The sequence below is a fragment of the Palaemon carinicauda genome, chromosome 31 (assembly GCF_036898095.1).
Source record: "Palaemon carinicauda isolate YSFRI2023 chromosome 31, ASM3689809v2, whole genome shotgun sequence".
Classification (NCBI taxonomy): Eukaryota; Metazoa; Arthropoda; class Malacostraca; order Decapoda; family Palaemonidae; genus Palaemon; species Palaemon carinicauda.
Genome location: NC_090755.1, coordinates 66,516,980 through 66,535,171, shown reverse-complemented (window position 1 = coordinate 66,535,171; position 18,192 = coordinate 66,516,980). Strand labels below are relative to the sequence as shown.

General features: G+C 37.5%; 1 protein-coding gene across 7 annotated transcripts; it reads right to left on the bottom strand.

Moving 5' to 3' along the window:
• Window positions 1-1,637: 1,637 nt before the first annotated feature.
• On the bottom strand, window positions 1,638-17,740 carry LOC137624497 (serine/arginine-rich splicing factor 7-like). 7 transcript variants are annotated; one of them, XM_068355298.1, is made up of 5 exons: window positions 17,623-17,740; window positions 11,890-12,102; window positions 11,584-11,760; window positions 10,102-10,350; window positions 1,638-2,053 (listed from the first exon to the last, which is right to left on the bottom strand). In XM_068355298.1, exons 2-5 carry the CDS (start codon window positions 12,084-12,086, stop codon window positions 1,990-1,992), a joined length of 687 nt encoding a protein of 228 aa, XP_068211399.1. In that variant the 5' UTR covers window positions 12,087-12,102; window positions 17,623-17,740; the 3' UTR covers window positions 1,638-1,989. The 7 variants fall into 7 exon arrangements, with proteins under 7 accessions (XP_068211399.1, XP_068211401.1, XP_068211405.1 ...); XM_068355300.1 differs by having other exon boundaries at window positions 10,102-10,341; XM_068355304.1 differs by having other exon boundaries at window positions 10,102-10,269.
• Between the last annotated feature and the right edge of the window lie 452 nt (window positions 17,741-18,192).

Here is an 18,192-nt window from a genome sequence, read left to right as displayed (position 1 = left end):
AATATTCTTTGAGAGCTATTAATTTGTATTTCTAATGTTACGGGACTATAACTTTACTAAATCATATTGCAAAACCTTAAAAATGAGCATGCGTATTCATGGACACGTGTAACAATTACTTCCATTACTAATGGGGAAAAATGGTTTTAGTTCGCGAACATTTTTGTTTTCAAGCTCGCCTCCAAAACTAGTTAACTCTTACTCCAAGGCACCACTGTACTGGCACAGCATCAAGTTTGTGTATGCCTGTTGTTCCTTTGCAAATTACATCAGTAGGCTTACTACCATACTTGGTAATCAAGCGTGACAGACAGGCACCACCGTGTATTGGTAACAGTACGTTGGAGTTCTGCTCGCCATTCCTCCCATCATTTCCACAACCTATCAGAAAATGCTGTTGACAGTTAATCTGCAATGAGAAAGTGCCAGCCTTTTCTATCCTTTAATGGTACTTGCTTTTCTAGACTTTTTCCCATTCAGATTGTTTATAAATTAAAGATTTTTAAGAAACCTAGTCCCTCTTTTATTAGTATTACCACATGCTCAAAAAATTCCAATTCCTAAAAATTTCAGTTTCTAGCCGATTTAGAGCAGCAGCTTTCCACAATCGTTGTCGTAGACCATTGGAAACGTCCCGACCTATTGATCTAGGGTTCGAGAAACTTCACAGAATTTAGTAGTGTCTGCAACTTTACCATCCATGTGACCTACATATGAGAGTTTCTCGTCATTAACCATTGCTTGGCAACCCCTGGTCCTAACTTGGGTGGTGAGGGGGAGGGGGGGTTTGGATACTGATCACATGTACACATTGTCAATCTCTTAAGGTATTGTCATTTCCCTTCTCTCTGGCAATTGTGGGCAACCCCTAGACACTTAACCGAAGTATATAAGGATCGATAATAACGAAAACTTAACATTTGCTTACCAGTGATTGGTCCACAGCTTTTTTCACGTGATTGGTCCAAAGCTTTTTTCCCTTCTCATGAGCACCAACCCCTTTCAACAGTAATTTATCATTTAGTCCTATGACAGAATGCTATAGTTTGTGCCAATTTCCTTCATTCAAATATTCTAAATACAATTCAGTTTACAAATAAACTGCAACAAATTACTACAATTTTTTTTACCTTAGCACCACCTTACCATTTCTCTTTTCCAGAAGCTAGTTAAACTAATTTTATTATGAACCTGCGACCAAAAATACCCAGCACCTTGGTGATTACCAAGCAGGGGACATTCCAACATCACATTCAACAAAAGCAAGATTAATAAAAAGGTACAAGACAAGTTTCTGTATAACCTCTATACTTGAAATGAAAAGTCATCACTCTTCATTTCAAGATTAACCGATTTCATATTTTCAGGAGAAACAGTAGAGCGGCAGAAGCAAAAATACTATCCACACTAAAGGAAAACCTAATGCCGTAGAAGTTACAAATACCTTACTGCACCCTAACGCAGACTTTTACTAACAAAAGCAACTCAAAGAAAGATATACCCCTCGATCAAAATCATTCGACCTTTAAGGAGAAAGGCTAGTCAGAATGCAACATCGACACCCAACAAAAACTATGCAACACGTAACATCGACAAGAACAAATTCTATACTTAAATAGGGAAAAATTCACAATAAGTGGAACTTCTGACTTTTATTTAATCAATACACTGATATTCAAAACTGCTGGAATGTGACCAATACAATAAACACCAAAGAACATGAGACAAGTCAATCCTGTATGATAATACTACAGACATTCTAACCCAAGTGAATGAAGTAGCAGTCATCTTTTAAAACAATCATTAAAAATTCAACACCGTGTAATTACTGTCCTTTCGTAATGTCAGTTCTACTACTTTATACTTTGAGTACCGAGGGAAAATTTCTATACAAAAATTCAACCTCAACAAGGAAAAAATGAAACTTATCAATTAACCTAATGTGCAAGGTACAAAAGAGGATAGCTTGGTAGAATGCACGGAAACATTTCAGTCATCGTTCAAATCTCTTGGGCTACCGTTTAGTCCAGGCGATCGGGACCTACTGCGGTCTCTGCAAGAAAAGGAAAAAAAATAAAGTAAACAAAACTGCAGAACAAACTTTTTTTAAAGGAGTATAAAAAATATACAAATTTGTATCTAAGCAAAAGGAGAAATAATGCAATATGCATTGTCAAATTCCCATTATACGTTACCATATCAAGGTACACTTCAAATTATACCAAGCTTAATATGCAACACTACAGACATGAAATACCCCTCATAAAACCTTTCAAATTAAAGAACAGCATCTCAAATTCTACAACAACCTATTGAATTAATATATTTTAAATGAAAAAATCAACACCAGCCCCAAACATTAAATTTATTACCCATTTACTCTTTAAATTCACTATCACCCACCCAAGAAAATGTTTAACCACCATTTCAAACCAACCAATTTTACATAAATGCATAATCATTACATGAAATTTTTTTACTTGAACATCCCAGATTATCCAATATTAAAAAGTATTTGCACAACACATGCACAACTGAAAGAGATGGTTCTGTTCAAATAAATATCGATACTTTGAAGCATTATATTTCTTACCCATAATAATAGAATAAAGTTTTAATTAAATTGTAAGAGACTTGCACCAAAGACCTATTAATCACATTGTGCAAAAGACCAAGTTGTGTTAATCATATTGTGCAAAAGACTTGCAAAAGACTAAGCTGTGTTAATCACACAAGATTAAGCCGAGTTAATACCATTGTGAAAAATGCTATGCTCTGCTAATGACATTGTGCAAAAGACTAAGCTCTGCTAATGACATTTTGCAAATACTTTGTTGTTGTTAATTACATTGTGCAAAAAACTAAGGTGTGTTAATCACATTGTGCAAAAGACTACGATTTGTTAATCACTGTGAAAAAGACTAAGATGTGTTAATCACATTGTGCAAAAGACTAAGCTGTGTTAATCACATACAAAGACTAAGCTGTGTTAATCACATTGTGCAAAATACTAAGCTGTGTTATTCACTTTGTGAAAAATACTATGCTGTATTAACACATTGTGGAAAATACTAGGCTAAACTAATCACATCGTGAAAAAGACTAAAGATCACATTGTGTAAAAGACCATGTTTGAGTTAATAACATTGTACAAAAGACCAAGCCAAAGTAATCACCTTGTGCAAAAGACAAAGCCGAAGTACAGGGTAATCACCTCATGCAGAAGACTAAGCTGTGTTAATAACAGTGCCAAAGATTAAGCTGTTAATCACATTGTGTAAAAGACTAGGCTGTGTTAATAACATTGTCCAAAAGACAGTGCTTTGTTAATCATTGTCCAAAAGATATTGCCTTATTAATCTCATTGTACATACATACATATACCAAGGCACTTCCCCCAATTTTGGGGGGTAGCCGGCATCAACAAATGAAACAAAAACAAAAAAGGGGACCTCTACTCTCTACGTTCCTCCCAGCCTAACAAGGGACTCAGCCGAGTTCAGCTGGTACTATTAGGGTGCCACAGCCCACCCTCCCACATTATCCACCACAGATGAAGCTTCATAATGCTGAATCCCCTACTGCTGCTACCTCCACGGTCATCTAAGGCATCGGAGGAAGCAGCAGGGCCTACCGGAACTGCGTCACAATCGCTCGCCATTCATTCCTATTTCTAGCACGCTCTCTTGCCTCTCTCACATCTATCCTCCTATCACCCAGAGCTTCCTTCACTCCATCCATCCATCCACCCACCCAAACCTTGGCCTTCCTCTTGTACTTCTCCATCAACTCTTGCATTCATCACCTTCTTTAGCAGACAGCCATTTTCCATTCTCTCAACATGCCCAAACCACCTCAACACATTCATATCCACTCTAGCTGCTAACTCATTTCTTACACCCTTTCTCACTCTCACCACTTCGTTCCTAACCCTATCTACTCGAGATACACCAGCCATACTACTAATACACTTAATCTCAAACACATTCAATTTGTCTTTCCATCACTTTCATTCCCCACAACTCCGATCCTTACATCACAGTTGGTACAATCACTTTCTCATATAGAACTCTTAACATTCATGCCCAACCCTCTATTTTTTACTACTCCCTTAACTGCCCCCAACACTTTGCAACCTTCATTCACTCTCTGACGTACATCTGCTTCCACTCCACCATTTGCTGCAACAACAGACCCCAAGTACTTAAACTGATCCACCTCCTCAAGTAACTCTCCATTCAACATGACATTCAACCTTGCACCACCTTCCCTTCTCGTACATCTCATAACCTTACTCTTACCCACATTAACTCTCAACTTCCTTCTCTCACACACCCTTCCAAATTCTGTCACTAGTCGGTCAAGCTTCTCTTCTGTGTCTGCTACCAGTACAGTATCATCCGCAGACAACAACTGATTTACCTCCCATTCATGATCATTCTCGTCTACCAGTTTTAATCCTCGTCCAAGCACTCGAGCATTCACCTCTCTCACCACTCCATCAACATACAAGTTAAACAACCACGGCGACATCACACATCCCTGTCTCAGTCCCACTCTCACCGGAAACCAATCGCTCACTTCATTTCCTATCCTAACACATGCTTTACTATCTTTGTAGAAACTTTTCACTGCTTGCAACAACCTTCCACCAACTCCATATAACCTCATCACATTCCACATTGCTTCCCTATAAACTCTATCGTACGCTTTCTCCAGATCCATAAACGCAACATACACCTCCTTACCTTTTGCTAAATATTTCTCGCATATCTGCCTTACTGTAAAAATTTGATTCATACAACCCCTACCTCTTCTAAAACCACCCTGTACTTCTAAGATTGCATTCTCTGTTTTATCCTTGATCCTATTAATCATTACTCTACCATACACTTTTCCAACTACGCTTAACAAACTAATACCTCTTGAATTACAACACTCATGCACATCTCCCTTACCCTTATATAGTGGTACAATACATGCACAAACCCAATCTACTGGTACCATTGACAACACAAAACACACATTAAACAATCTCACCAACCATTCAAGTACAGTCACACCCCCTTCCTTCAACATCTCAGCTCTCACACCATCCATACCAGACACTTTTCCTACTCTCGTTTCATCTAGTGCTCTCCTCACTTCATCTATTGTAATCTCTCTCTCATTCTCATCTCCCATCACCGGCACCTCAACACTTGCAACAGCAATTACAGTGTATCTGCCTCCCTATTATCCTCAACATTCAGTAAACTTTCAAAATATTCCGCCCATCTTTTCCTTGCCTCCTCTCCTTTTAACAACCTTCCATTTCCATCTTTCACTGTCTCTTCAATTCTTGAGCCAGCCTTCCTTACTCTCTTCACTTCTTTCAAAAACTTCTTATTCTCTTCATATGAATGACCCAATCCCTGACCGCACCTCAGGTCAGCTGCCCTCTTTGCCTCACGTACCTTGCGCTTTACTTCCACAGTTTTCTCTTTATATCTTTCATACTTCTCTATACTATTACTCTGCAGCCATTCTTCAAAAGCCCTCTTTTTCTCTTCCACTTTTACCTTCACTCCTTCATTCCACCATTCACTGCCCTTCCTCATGCTGCCTCCAACAACCTTCTTGCCACACACATCACTTGCAATCCCAACAAAATTTTCTTTTACTAACTTCCACTCCTCTAAATTGCCAGTTTCTCTTACTTTCACTTCGTCATATGTCATTTTCAACCTTTCCTGACATTTACTTTTTACCCCAGGTTTTATTAGCTCTTTAACCCTCACTAGCTCCCTTTTACATCCACCTACTCTATTCCCCCACTCTTTTGCTACAACTAATTTTCCTTCCACCAAAAAATGATCAGACATACCCGTTAACCATACCCCTAAACACGTGCAAGTCTTTCAATCTTCCAAACATTCTTAGTTATCAACACATAATCCATTAATGCCCTTTCTACTACTTTTCCATTTGCCACTCTTACCCATGGATACTTATTTTTATCTTTCTTTTTGAAAAAGCTATTACTTATCCCCATCTCTTGCTCAACACACATATCTACCAGTCTCTCAATACTCTCATTTTCACCTGGTACGCCATACTTCCCAATGACACCTTCTACCTCATTGTAAAAAAAAAAGGAAGAAAAAAGATTGTGGACTTTTTATCACAATGTGCACTAGACTAAGCTGTGTTATTAACATTGTGCAATAGGCAGCAATGTTAGTCATTGCAAAAGGCCAAGCCGTGTTAATCTGATTGTGCAAAAGACTAAGCCGTGTTAATCACATTGTGCAAAAGACTAAGATGTGTTAATCACATTGTGCAAAAGACTAAGATGTGTTAATCCCACTGTGAAAAACACTAAGCTGTGTTAATCCCACTGTGAAAAATACTAAGCTGTGTTAATCCCACTGTGAAAAATACTAAGCTGTGTTAATCCCACTGTGAAAAATACTAAGCTGTGTTAATCCCACTGTGAAAAATACTAAGCTGTGTTAATCCCACTGTGAAAAAGACTAAGCTGTGTTAATCCCACTGTGAAAAAGACTAAGCTGTGTTAATCCCACTGTGAAAAAGACTAAGCTGTGTTAATCCCACTGTGAAAAAGACTAAGCTGTGTTAATCCCACTGTGAAAAAGACTAAGCTGTGTTAATCCCACTGTGAAAAAGACTAAGCTGTGTTAATCCCACTGTGAAAAAGACTAAGCTGTGTTAATCCCACAGTGAAAAAGACTAAGCTGTGTTAATCCCACAGTGAAAAAGACTAAGCTGTGTTAATCCCACTGTGAAAAAGACTAAGCTGTGTTAATCCCACTGTGAAAAAGACTAAGCTGTGTTAATCCCACTGTGAAAAAGACTAAGCTGTGTTAATCCCACTGTGAAAAAGACTAAGCTGTGTTAATCCCACTGTGAAAAAGACTAAGCTGTGTTAATCCCACTGTGAAAAAGACTAAGCTGTGTTAATCCCACTGTGAAAAAGACTAAGCTGTGTTAATCCCACTGTGAAAAAGACTAAGCTGTGTTAATCCCACTGTGAAAAAGACTAAGCTGTGTTAATCCCACTGTGAAAAAGACTAAGCTGTGTTAATCCCACTGTGAAAAAGACTAAGCTGTGTTAATCCCACTGTGAAAAAGACTAAGCTGTGTTAATCCCACTGTGAAAAAGACTAAGCTGTGTTAATCCCACTGTGAAAAAGACTAAGCTGTGTTAATCCCACTGTGAAAAAGACTAAGCTGTGTTAATCAAACTGTGAAAAATACTAAGCTGTGTTAATCCCACTGTGAAAAATACTAAGCTGTGTTATTCCCATTGTGAAAAATACTAAGCTGTGTTAATCCCACTGTGAAAAATACTAAGCTGTGTTAATCCCACTGTGAAAAATACTAAGCTGTGTTAATCCCATTGTGAAAAATACTAAGCTGTGTTAATCCCATTGTGCAAAAGACTAAGCTGTGTTACATTGTGAAAAATACTAAACTGTGTTAATCCCACTGTGAAAAATACTAAACTGTGTTAATCCCACTGTGAAAAATACTAAGCTGTGTTAATCCCACTGTGCAAAAGACTAAGCTGTGTTAATCACATTGTGAAAAATACTAAGCTATGTTAATCCCATTGTGAAAAATACTAAGCTGTGTTAATCCCACTGTGAAAAATACTAAGCTGTGTTAATCCCACTGTGAAAAATACTAAGCTGTGTTAATCCCACTGTGAAAAATACTAAGCTGTGTTAATCCCACTGTGAAAAATACTAAGCTGTGTTAATCCCACTGTGAAAAATACTAAGCTGTGTTAATCACACTGTGAAAAAGACTAAGCTGTGTTAATCACACTGTGAAAAAGACTAAGCTGTGTTATTCCCACTGTGAAAAATACTAAGCTGTGTTAATCCCACTGTGAAAAATACTAAGCTGTGTTATTCCCATTGTGAAAAATACTAAGCTGTGTCAATCACATTGTGAAAAATACTAAGCTGTGTCAATCCCATTGTGAAAAATACTAAGCTCTGTTAATCACATTGTGCAAAAGACTAAGCTGTGTTACATTGTGAAAAATACTAAGCTGTGTTAATCCCACTGTGAAAAATACTAAACTGTGTTAATCCCATTGTGAAAAATACTAAGCTGTGTTAATCCCACAGTGCAAAAGACTAAGCTGTGTTAATCACATTGTGAAAAATACTAAGCTGTGTTAATCCCACTGTGAAAAATACTAAGCTGTGTTAATCCCACTGTGCAAAAGACTAAGCTGTGTTAATCCCACTGTGAAAAATACTAAGCTGTGTTAATCCCATTGTGAAAAATACTAAGCTGTGTCAATCACATTGTGAAAAATACTAAGCTCTGTTAATCACATAGTGAAAAATACCAAGCTGTGTCAATCACATTGTGAAAAAAACTAAGCTCTGTTAATCACATTGTGAAAAATACTAAGCTGTGTCAATCACATTGTGAAAAATACTAAGCTCTGTTAATCACATTGTGAAAAATACCAAGCTGTGTCAATCACATTGTGAAAAAAACTAAGCTGTGTCAATCACATTGTGAAAAATACTAAGCTGTGTCAATCACATTGTGAAAAATACTAAGCTCTGTTAATCACATTGTGAAAAATACTAAGCAGTGTCAATCACATTGTGAAAAATACTAAGCTCTGTTAATCACATTGTGAAAAATACTAAGCTCTGTTAATCACATTGTGAAAAATACTAAGCCCTGTAAATCACATTGTGAAAAATACTAAGCTGTGTCAATCACATTGTGAAAAAAACTAAGCTCTGTTAATCACATTGTGAAAAATACTAAGCTGTGTCAATCACATTGTGAAAAATACTAAGCTCTGTTAATCACATTGTGAAAAATACTAAGCCCTGTAAATCACATTGTGAAAAATACTAAGCTATGTCAATCACATTGTGAAAAATACTAAGCTGTGTCAATCACATTGTGAAAAATACTAAGCTCTGTTAATCACATTGTGAAAAATACTAAGCCCTGTAAATCACATTGTGAAAAATACTAAGCTGTGTGAATCACATTGTGAAAAAAAATAGCTCTGTTAATCACATTGTGAAAAATACTAAGCTGTGTCAATCACATTGTGAAAAATACTAAGCTCTGTTAATCACATTGTGAAAAATTCTAAGCTCTGTTAATCACATTGTGAAAAATACTAAGCTGTGTCAATCACATTGTGAAAAATACTAAGCTCTGTCAATCACATCAGCTGTGTCAATCACATTGTGAAAAATACTAAGCTCTGTTAATCACATTGTGAAAAATACTAAGCTGTGTCAATCACATTGTGAAAAATACTAAGTTCTGTCAATCACATCAGCTGTGTCAATCACATTGTGAAAAATACTAAGCTCTGTTAATCACATTGTGAAAAATACTAAGCTGTGTCAATCACATTGTGAAAAATACTAAGCTCTGTCAATCACATCAGCTGTGTCAATCACATTGTGAAAAATACTAAGCTCTGTTAATCACATTGTGAAAAATACTAAGCTGTGTCAATCACATTGTGAAAAATACTATGCAGTTTTAATCACATTGTGAAAAATACTAGGCAGAGTTAAGCACATTGTGAAAAAAAAGACTAATAATCACATTGTGTAAAAGACTAAGCTGTGTTAAAAAAATGTGCAAAAGACTAAGCTGTGTTAATAGTATTGTGCCAAAGATTAAGCTGTGTTAATAACATTGTCCAAAAGACTGCCTTGTTAATCATTGTCCAAAAGACTGCCTTGTTAATCATTGTCCAAAAGACTGCCTTGTTAATCTTAACGTAAAAAAAAAAAAGATTGAGCCATGATAATCACATTGTGCAAAAGACTAAGATATGTTAATCCCTGTGTAAAATACTAAGATATGTTAATCCCTGTGCAAAATACTAAGCGGTGTTTATCATAACGTGCAACAGACAGCAATGTTAATCATTGTGCAAAACACTACATTGTGTTAATCATTGTGCAAAAGGCCAAGCAATGTTAATCAGATTGTGCAAAAGAGTAAGGAGTCGATAGCGTTGTGCAAGATGAAGCTGTACCCTACACAGTAAAATCTAATGCATAGTTAACAAAAGATGGTGCAACTTACCCTTTATCATCACGTGAGCGAGAACGTTCCCTTTCTCTTGTCTGAGACCGGGACCTAGAACCTCCTCTAGAACGGCTGCGATCTCTGGTGCGTGAGCGTGACCTAGACCTGTCTCTGGAACGACTTCTGTCTCTTGACCTTGAGCGATCCTTGGTCCTACTCCTGGACCTGTCACGAGAGCGAGATCTAGAGCGGGTGTACGACCTCTTACGTCTGGGAGAGCGACTTCTACTTCGGGACCTTGAGTACCTAAGCACAAAAAGCCATTAGTAAGCGGGAAGGTGGCTAACTAACGGATTAGTGCAAATCCAATGCCCTGAGTAAGGAGGATGCCTATCTCTGGCTATTACTTCCAACCCTCTCACGATCCTACATGTAAGGGGGTCTGCCATGCACGAAAATAGGGCCTGGATCTTTGGGGATGGAGAACCGCTTCAGCTCAACCTGGCGTGTATAGGCATGACAAGCGCGTTTTCAGTTACATCCTAAACTCGTTATGGTCTGCCCAATGTACTATTGCTGCTAATCAAATTTAGTATTGAATTCCAAAATGGCTAATAACCTCCAAGAACCATCTTTTTACCAATGATTTATTACATTCTTACTGACATCAGGAGACCATAAATCAGATTTGCACAGACACTTCGATGGTTATAGCAATTACTTACATGAACTGCCTCTGGCTGAAAATGATATAAATAGAAATAAAGGGGACTAGGAAACTCAGTGAGTAATCTACCTAAATTAAAATAACGATCAATTAAATTTTACATCATTAAGCTTACTGTGCCTCTGTCTAGTCATGTATCTCAGAAGGTTGTCTGAAGGTCTGACGTTCGACCACGTAGGTAGGTAGGGTCATGTAACTGCGGTGTTTAACCTGCGCTGAACGCTCATGTAACTGCGATGTTCAAGTAGAGCACGATAGAGTTCTACGCTGAATGACTGGCAGGCAGTAAGCTTTACAAATGAGGCCATGAAGTTCAAGGAGTGTGGCCAGAAGGAATTCAAGATGGAGTGCGATGATCTCAATTGACAGAGCGACGATCTTACTACTCGTTTGGGAATGGGGATCTCAGCCGTTTTGCCTACAAAATATGAGTGTGTTTAATAGCAATTCCTTCTTGATAATTACAACCCCCTTATCTTTTACTTTTCTTTTTTAAAGTAGACCACACAAGGCCACAGACAGGGCTAAGGCAGAATAAGCATCACAAGAAAGGAACTCCATAGCATGGAAAAAATAAAATTAAAAAAAAATAAAAAGAGGAAAGCAGCTCCCATTTATGACCTACATGAACCCTATGAGAATGGACTTATTCTGGCCAAACTAACCACTCGACCACCAACCAACCCTCCCATCTACACCAAAAAAAAATAAACTTGTGATTACTGACCTAGTTCAGGACTTTAGGATTCGAACAATAACCACCAGATGCAGAATCGTCATTTCTTATTGATACAACAAAGACAATACGCTACCTGGAGTAACGTCGGCTGTACCTATAGCAATCCCTGGCGTAGTGTCCTCTTTCGCCACACTCGTAACACCGGTCCTCTGGATGGAAGGGGCGACCTCTGCGTGGAGGAGGACCCCTGAAACGTCCTCTGCTTTTTCCCGTGGATAGTTCTACACGCACCCTACGTCCGCATATTGTCCTGAAGGGTAAATTTTCTTTCAGAAATGTAATTTTACAAGAGAATTATGAAAATTTCACCCTTCTTCCAAATGCTATACCATAAGAATTTTGCTGAAAAAAAATTTTATTCAGTAAAGCAGCAACTCACCTTCCGTCAAGTCCCCTGACAGCATCCTCTGCATCTCTTACATCTTCAAATTCCACAAAGGCAAAACCTGGTGGATTTCTGGCAACCCAAACATTTCTCAGGGGACCGTACTTTGAAAAAGCTTCTTCCAACTCCTGCTTGGATGCACCCGAACCCAAGTCTCCAACATAGACTTTGCAGTCTAATGCTGAAGGCATGTTTACAATTTACACTCTGAAAGGATAAATTTACAAAACTAAGTTAGATAAAGGTAACAAGAATCTTTCAAGTCATTCACATTCAATATTTACGGGAAAAAAAAATGCTTCAAGTTATGGTCTAATTTTTATAGGGGTACCAAACCAGCATAAAAGAGTAAAAAAACTCGCTAAGCCCCAAAATAATAACATTAATTCCTAGAGACGTTATATAAAAAGAAAAAAAACACATCACCACCACCACCACCTTACGGGACATTTACCATCAAACACTAATGATCTAAATGCTCATAGTAGTGCTGATTGCCATAAAAAAAGCTTTCAACAGACAGCTACAAAGAATTCCTAGAAAATGGCGGCAGATCAGGATACCTTTCAAACATCACAACCATGTATAGTATAAAGTAGTAACTACCCAAGTTTGTTCCAAAATGATACAATTTTTAACAATTTGTAATTTCCCTAACTATTCAAACGAAATCATTGTGGGATGTCTGAAGAGTCTGTATATGACAGATCCACCGGGCAAGTGCCCCAAGAAAAGCTGACACGAACCGGCAATCATCAAGTCACTGCCAGCAAGGTTGTCTCTGGTGCTCTGTCTCTTGTGTGACACAGATACTGTACATTCGTTCACATGAAGGGAAATGCACCATAGAATGGGAGAGCTTATAGGAGAATTCCAGTATTCTCAAATGTAATCTTCCTGAAAGGTTGCAAGTGTAATTGTACAGCTGATGAGCATCTAGAAGTGGTTGACAGTAGGAGAATCACCTTGGTCTGAGGCATCAGTGGTCAAGACGGGAATGTGCGCATATAAAAGAGCAAGATCTAACTGTAGAGGGAGATTCTGCAGGTGATTGTGCATTTAGGCAACCTAGAATAGGTTTCTAACAGTGAGATAAAGATAGCAAATAGAAAAATATAGGGTTTGCGTTTGTATTATTATTGAACACTGGGAAAAACGTTAAAAATAAAGAAATATGGTTGTATAACAAAAAGTAATTTTCTTCAAAAATGACATTTAATTCCGTCGCAAACAGTTAATATGATATACAGTATCCTATTATGTACTAGGGTCATGGGATCCACCCACTGGGAACTGGGGCATTAGGGTGGGGAAAATTTCTGGCAAATTTATAAATGATAAAACTAAGATTTTCTTCTGTTAATTATTCTTGGGGAAGCACAATAAATCCACACAAAAAAAATGCACAAAATATGGAATCCTCTTCCCCTGGAATATTTATCTCTTTTGTTTACATTTTACAGGTCTGACGTACTTGGTCCCATTTGTGCGTTTGTGCATTGCTTGTTGCGCGATAAAAACTTCATACTTCCTGCGCACAAGCCATCTTCACTTTCTACTAACAGAATTACTCCTACACTTTCATTTGCAAGTAGCTCCTGCTCCTTCCTTCCCCTATCATATGACAGTTTACCATATTTGATCATGTATGATTGGGTGCAACGTAGGCAGTTCTGTGACACCCAGTTTTCTTAGGATAACTCTGTTCCTTTGTTGCTGTGTAAGGTGTGCGTTGCAGGGCCCAACCTCAAGTGTAATGGCTGCATTAAGGCTATTTAAATGCTATAAACAAGTTTCACAGTGAGTATCACAATACTCCTGATGTAGAGAACAATATTTTGACTTGTGTAATCCATCAAAGGTTAAAGTGACCCAAGAACATTTCTGGTATGGAATTATTTGTGATTTACTTCATAATGTTAATCGGGAAGTTAAATCAGTAGAACTTCAAAAGTTCAAACTTGCAGATAATGTTTTTATGTTGAAAGTCCTTTTAAAGTTTATAAATTAAATATGTTGTAATGTTGTTAATGTTTTTAAAGTACTGTACTTTAATTTTCATTACTTCTTATATCGTTTATTTCCTTTCCTCACTGGGGTATTATTCCTTATTGGAGCCCTTGGGCTTATAGCATCTTGCTTTTCCAACTAAGGTTGTAGTGTAGCTAATAATAATAATAATGAGACACTTTTGATTTACTTTACCATAACGTAAGGATTAATTTGCGATTTACTTAGTTGGTGACCTGGAAGGGGTGTCCAGGGGGCTTGCCCCCAGATAGGTCTGTTATCTGGAAACTACAGAGTTGGGTTAGGTGTGTTTCTTAGGTTCTGTGACGACCTACAATTCTCGCAAGTGTTAATCAAGTCTTATTCTCGCACACCCAAAGCCCAGGTTCCCACCTGTGTCCTTTGAAAAGGAGGGGTGGTCCGTTACGGTAGAACTGCTTATTTGCAATGAAAATAAAACTTCAAAAACCGTTGAAAGCAAATCTTATACTATAGGAAACGCCATTTTTTCGGTAAAGTTTTACTGTATTCGATTATAATTTTGGACCAAAAAAAGAAGTTTTCCTGTAGTAAATAACATGATTTGATCGAATTTGATTTCATTTCAACCGCAAACAAACAGAACAACCAGTTTGACTAACTTTAAGTAGCCGAACTGGTGGTTGTTGTTGCGGTTGAAATTAAGGTGAAAACCAATTAAATCACGTTATTTACTACAGGAAAACATTTTCTGTTAAAATGTTTAAATATAATGGGTCTTGTTCCAATTCGGGCTCACTTCACTCACAAGTACTGGCTAATGGTAATGTTGACCTGCGCACGCTAATATTAGCAATGTTAGCGGAACACTAGCATGCGACGATAATTACGTTAACATTACCAAAACTGAGTATAATGGTTCTTGTTCCGCTACTGGTTCGCTTCGCTCGCATGAAAATAAATCAAGCTCGTATGTACTTGCAAGCAGTAATGTTGAGCTGCGCACGCTCAAAAACTAGTAAAACTAACACATTAAAATTAAAGAAATTAATGACTTATGACTGGGACAACGAAACATGTGGGTTACTGGGGTGTTGTGACTGACGTCTTAACTTCTGTACATCAACAAAGCCGTTTCTTCTTTGTCTTAGCTATCTTAAACGTTGGGCTATTACATTATGAGATTTTAAAAAATTATTAACATTGGATGGCGTATCAAAGTATTCACCGAAATGCTTTTAAGTATGGTGGTGTGACGGAGCTGAGAGAAGGTTGTGAACTCAAAGGCAGGATGCAATCAATCAATGACAATGTTACATAGGCGACACGCAGACATGTTTGTTCTGGTTCTTTTTAGTGCGAGGGAAGAGCGAAGATACAAGCATAATATATACAAAAGGAATAATGTACAATTGTGTGACACACGGTTGGTACAGTATACTGCAGACGTTACAAATTTCTATAACCACCATCGTAAAACACGCAAAAAGACCTCACTTGAACAAACAAAGACCTGACTTGGACAAAGGTTTCCAGGGAAAAGGGTTTGTTGGAAGGTGGGGGTTGGGAAATATTAAACCCCTGTGCAAACTTTCCAAACGTATGGGTTCGCGATTGGTTAACGGAAAAATAACAGAGTGAGTGTAGAGAGTAATCATGAAAGAACTTATGGGAAACTTGTCCAGAGCAAGTACCTATGTGAAATTTGGGCGTGACAAGGTAATAAAATGTATAAAGGAATAATAGCAAGATAAAATGGTGTATAAACAATATCTAATGGGAATATAAAATGAGGTGATTTTATATATCGGATAATAAAGCATGTAATTCAAGGGTCAAACATATTATGTCTACGTAGGTATTACATAAAAGGAATGATATAGCTGTACTGGATCAAGTAAAATATTTGAACCGGGTGAAGTCGTATACTTGAATGTGGCGGGTAAAATGACATAAGGGAAAATGGGCAGGGGTTATAAAAGAAGAAGGAATCCTTCTGGTGGAAGCGGAGTTTATGCGCAGAAGGTAAAAAACTATGTACAAACAAACGAACGAGCGAGACTACAACCGACCGGTAGAATGTCAACAAACGAATGAAAAATATACTGTTAGTATTGGATATAGATAATTAGCGTATTTTTTCATCGGTTCTTTAAACATCCAAGTAGGTAATATAGAGAAGGCTTGTTTCACCATTATATACCATTTCCCCAGTATGTTTTCCCCACCCAAAACCCCGAGTTACCACTGGGGGTCCCCAATTATCGGCAGATACAGATATATATAGATAAATAGATATACATATACACATTAAACTATTCATTTGCGACAGGAACGAGTGTCTTTTTCGAAGAGAACGGACCTTTTTCTATAGAAAATAAATATTTTTTTCCCTAGTTTACATTACTTTGTAATACAGTACAATAATACCCATTTCTCCTACTAGAAATATTGTCCAATGTTTGCGTATTCGGCTAGAAAAATAAAGTTATCATATATACCATGTTTTGAAAAGGGTGACAAATATATAGTTTTTGTACAACTGCTCTACTTTAATTTTGCAATTGGCCTTGAGATATTCCATACTGTTACTCATTAATTCTCATTTAGTTTACTTCCTCGTTTCCTTTACGATAACTACTGTATTTTGACTGCTGGAATCCTTGGACTTAAATGCATCCTGCTTGTCAAAATAGGCTTAACTTTAGCTAGTGATAATGATTATATTGTTCGATTCTTTTAACAGATTTCTCTTGAGAACAGGCCTACCAACGATGCAGCTTATAATTTTACCCAGCTTCCTACCAACGGACAGTCACTCAAGGTCATTGCCTCTGGAAGGCTGGAAATATGGATTTTGGATAAAAGCGACAAAAGGAGAGTTCAAAACTGGTAGATATAACAAAACACCATTAACAGCCTTCTGCAAGTCAACATCAAGAAAAATATGGCGACAAACTTTCACAAAGCCACGTTAGAATACCTTATCACTATCCGGGATCTCTGTAACCAGAACATGCATTACAAGCGGAAAACAAGAAAAATAAAATTATAAAACTTTACGAGAAATGAATATAAAATTAGCAAGGTTTACTGCAACGCGGGGGGTGGGACTAAGTCGGCTTAAAATACCGTAAATTTAGCCTATGTTTATCATAACATGCAGCCGTGAACGCCGTAAAACTGCATTACCAATTTACCTACAACCACCACACCAAACTATTGCAAAATCACATTAAATGAGCAACTTTGTGGACCTACGTGGAGTTGCAAGGTCACCGAGCAGCCATTATGGGTGTCAGTGTTGCCAGTTGGGTTAGTGTAAAAATGCCTAAACCTCATGATAAAAAATCCACATTTTCACAAAAATATTTTCTTCTGGTCACGTACGGTTTCATGATCTAGAAATTATTCATTAAACTGCATATAAGTGCAAGCAAAATAAATTGCAACAATATAAATGTTTACTCATCTTTGTTTCTACATAGAAATTGGTACCGAATATCCCCATGACATCCAAAATCCGGAATTCTAGGGATAACTCTCCATATCTGGCAACACTGATGTACGAGAACGAACATGGCGCCCAAAAACTCCTGCCTCGCCGGGTGCAGTGAAAAACTTTCTTTAAATTGTCGTAAATTCCCTTACCTTTCAGCATTTATACACTTGCCACCATAATCCTACGTTAGCATATACATTGTTATTGATAATCAAATGTAATATTAGTATTCTTACCCTGGCCAGGAGTCTTCTTTAGTCGATAACCGATCTAAGCACTACGTGTCAATGCGAAACAAGGGCCTACGTTGACTTCGGTGTCGGCATTCTCTACTTCTTGGGAGGAAGCGTTTAAACTTCAGGGCAATTGTTTCCGTGACGTTAATATTTAGTATATGACAACACTTTTCGTCAATTTTATTATTCAGAGAAAGGACAAACACATTGGGCTTGAATATAAAAAAACAGACACCAAGATGGAAATATAAACTGTCTATTCTGATATAGAAAATGCTAACCACTTCATGTTATATTGTCGACAGCAGCCTATAGTGATACACGAATAAAAGTAACTGAGCTCCAACAACCATACGAAGAAGATAGTGCACAAACTGTTGGAGAATTCTTTTATTGTGAAGAAAATATTGAAAATAAGAAAAGTTTACAACAACAAATGTGGATGAAAAGAGAAAAACTAGTGAAAATAAGGAACCCACAAAACTAAAGACACAGAAGCGCCGTTGCAGAGGCGAATCCTCAACGTGAATCTGGTCTGATCTGACTTACAATACTAACATTGATAAGTTA

Excerpts from the sequence above, each read along its gene's own strand:
- LOC137624497 (XM_068355298.1), bottom strand. The coding sequence starts at position 12,086 with ATGCCTTCAGCATTAGACTGCAAAGTCTATGTTGGAGACTTGGGTTCG. Across the intron at positions 11,761-11,889 it reads GTCAGGGGACTTGACGGAAG|GACAATATGCGGACGTAGGG; the intron begins GTGAGTTGCTGC and ends TTTACCCTTCAG. Across the intron at positions 2,054-10,101 it reads CGCTCACGTGATGATAAAGG|AGACCGCAGTAGGTCCCGAT; the intron begins GTAAGTTGCACC and ends CTTTTCTTGCAG.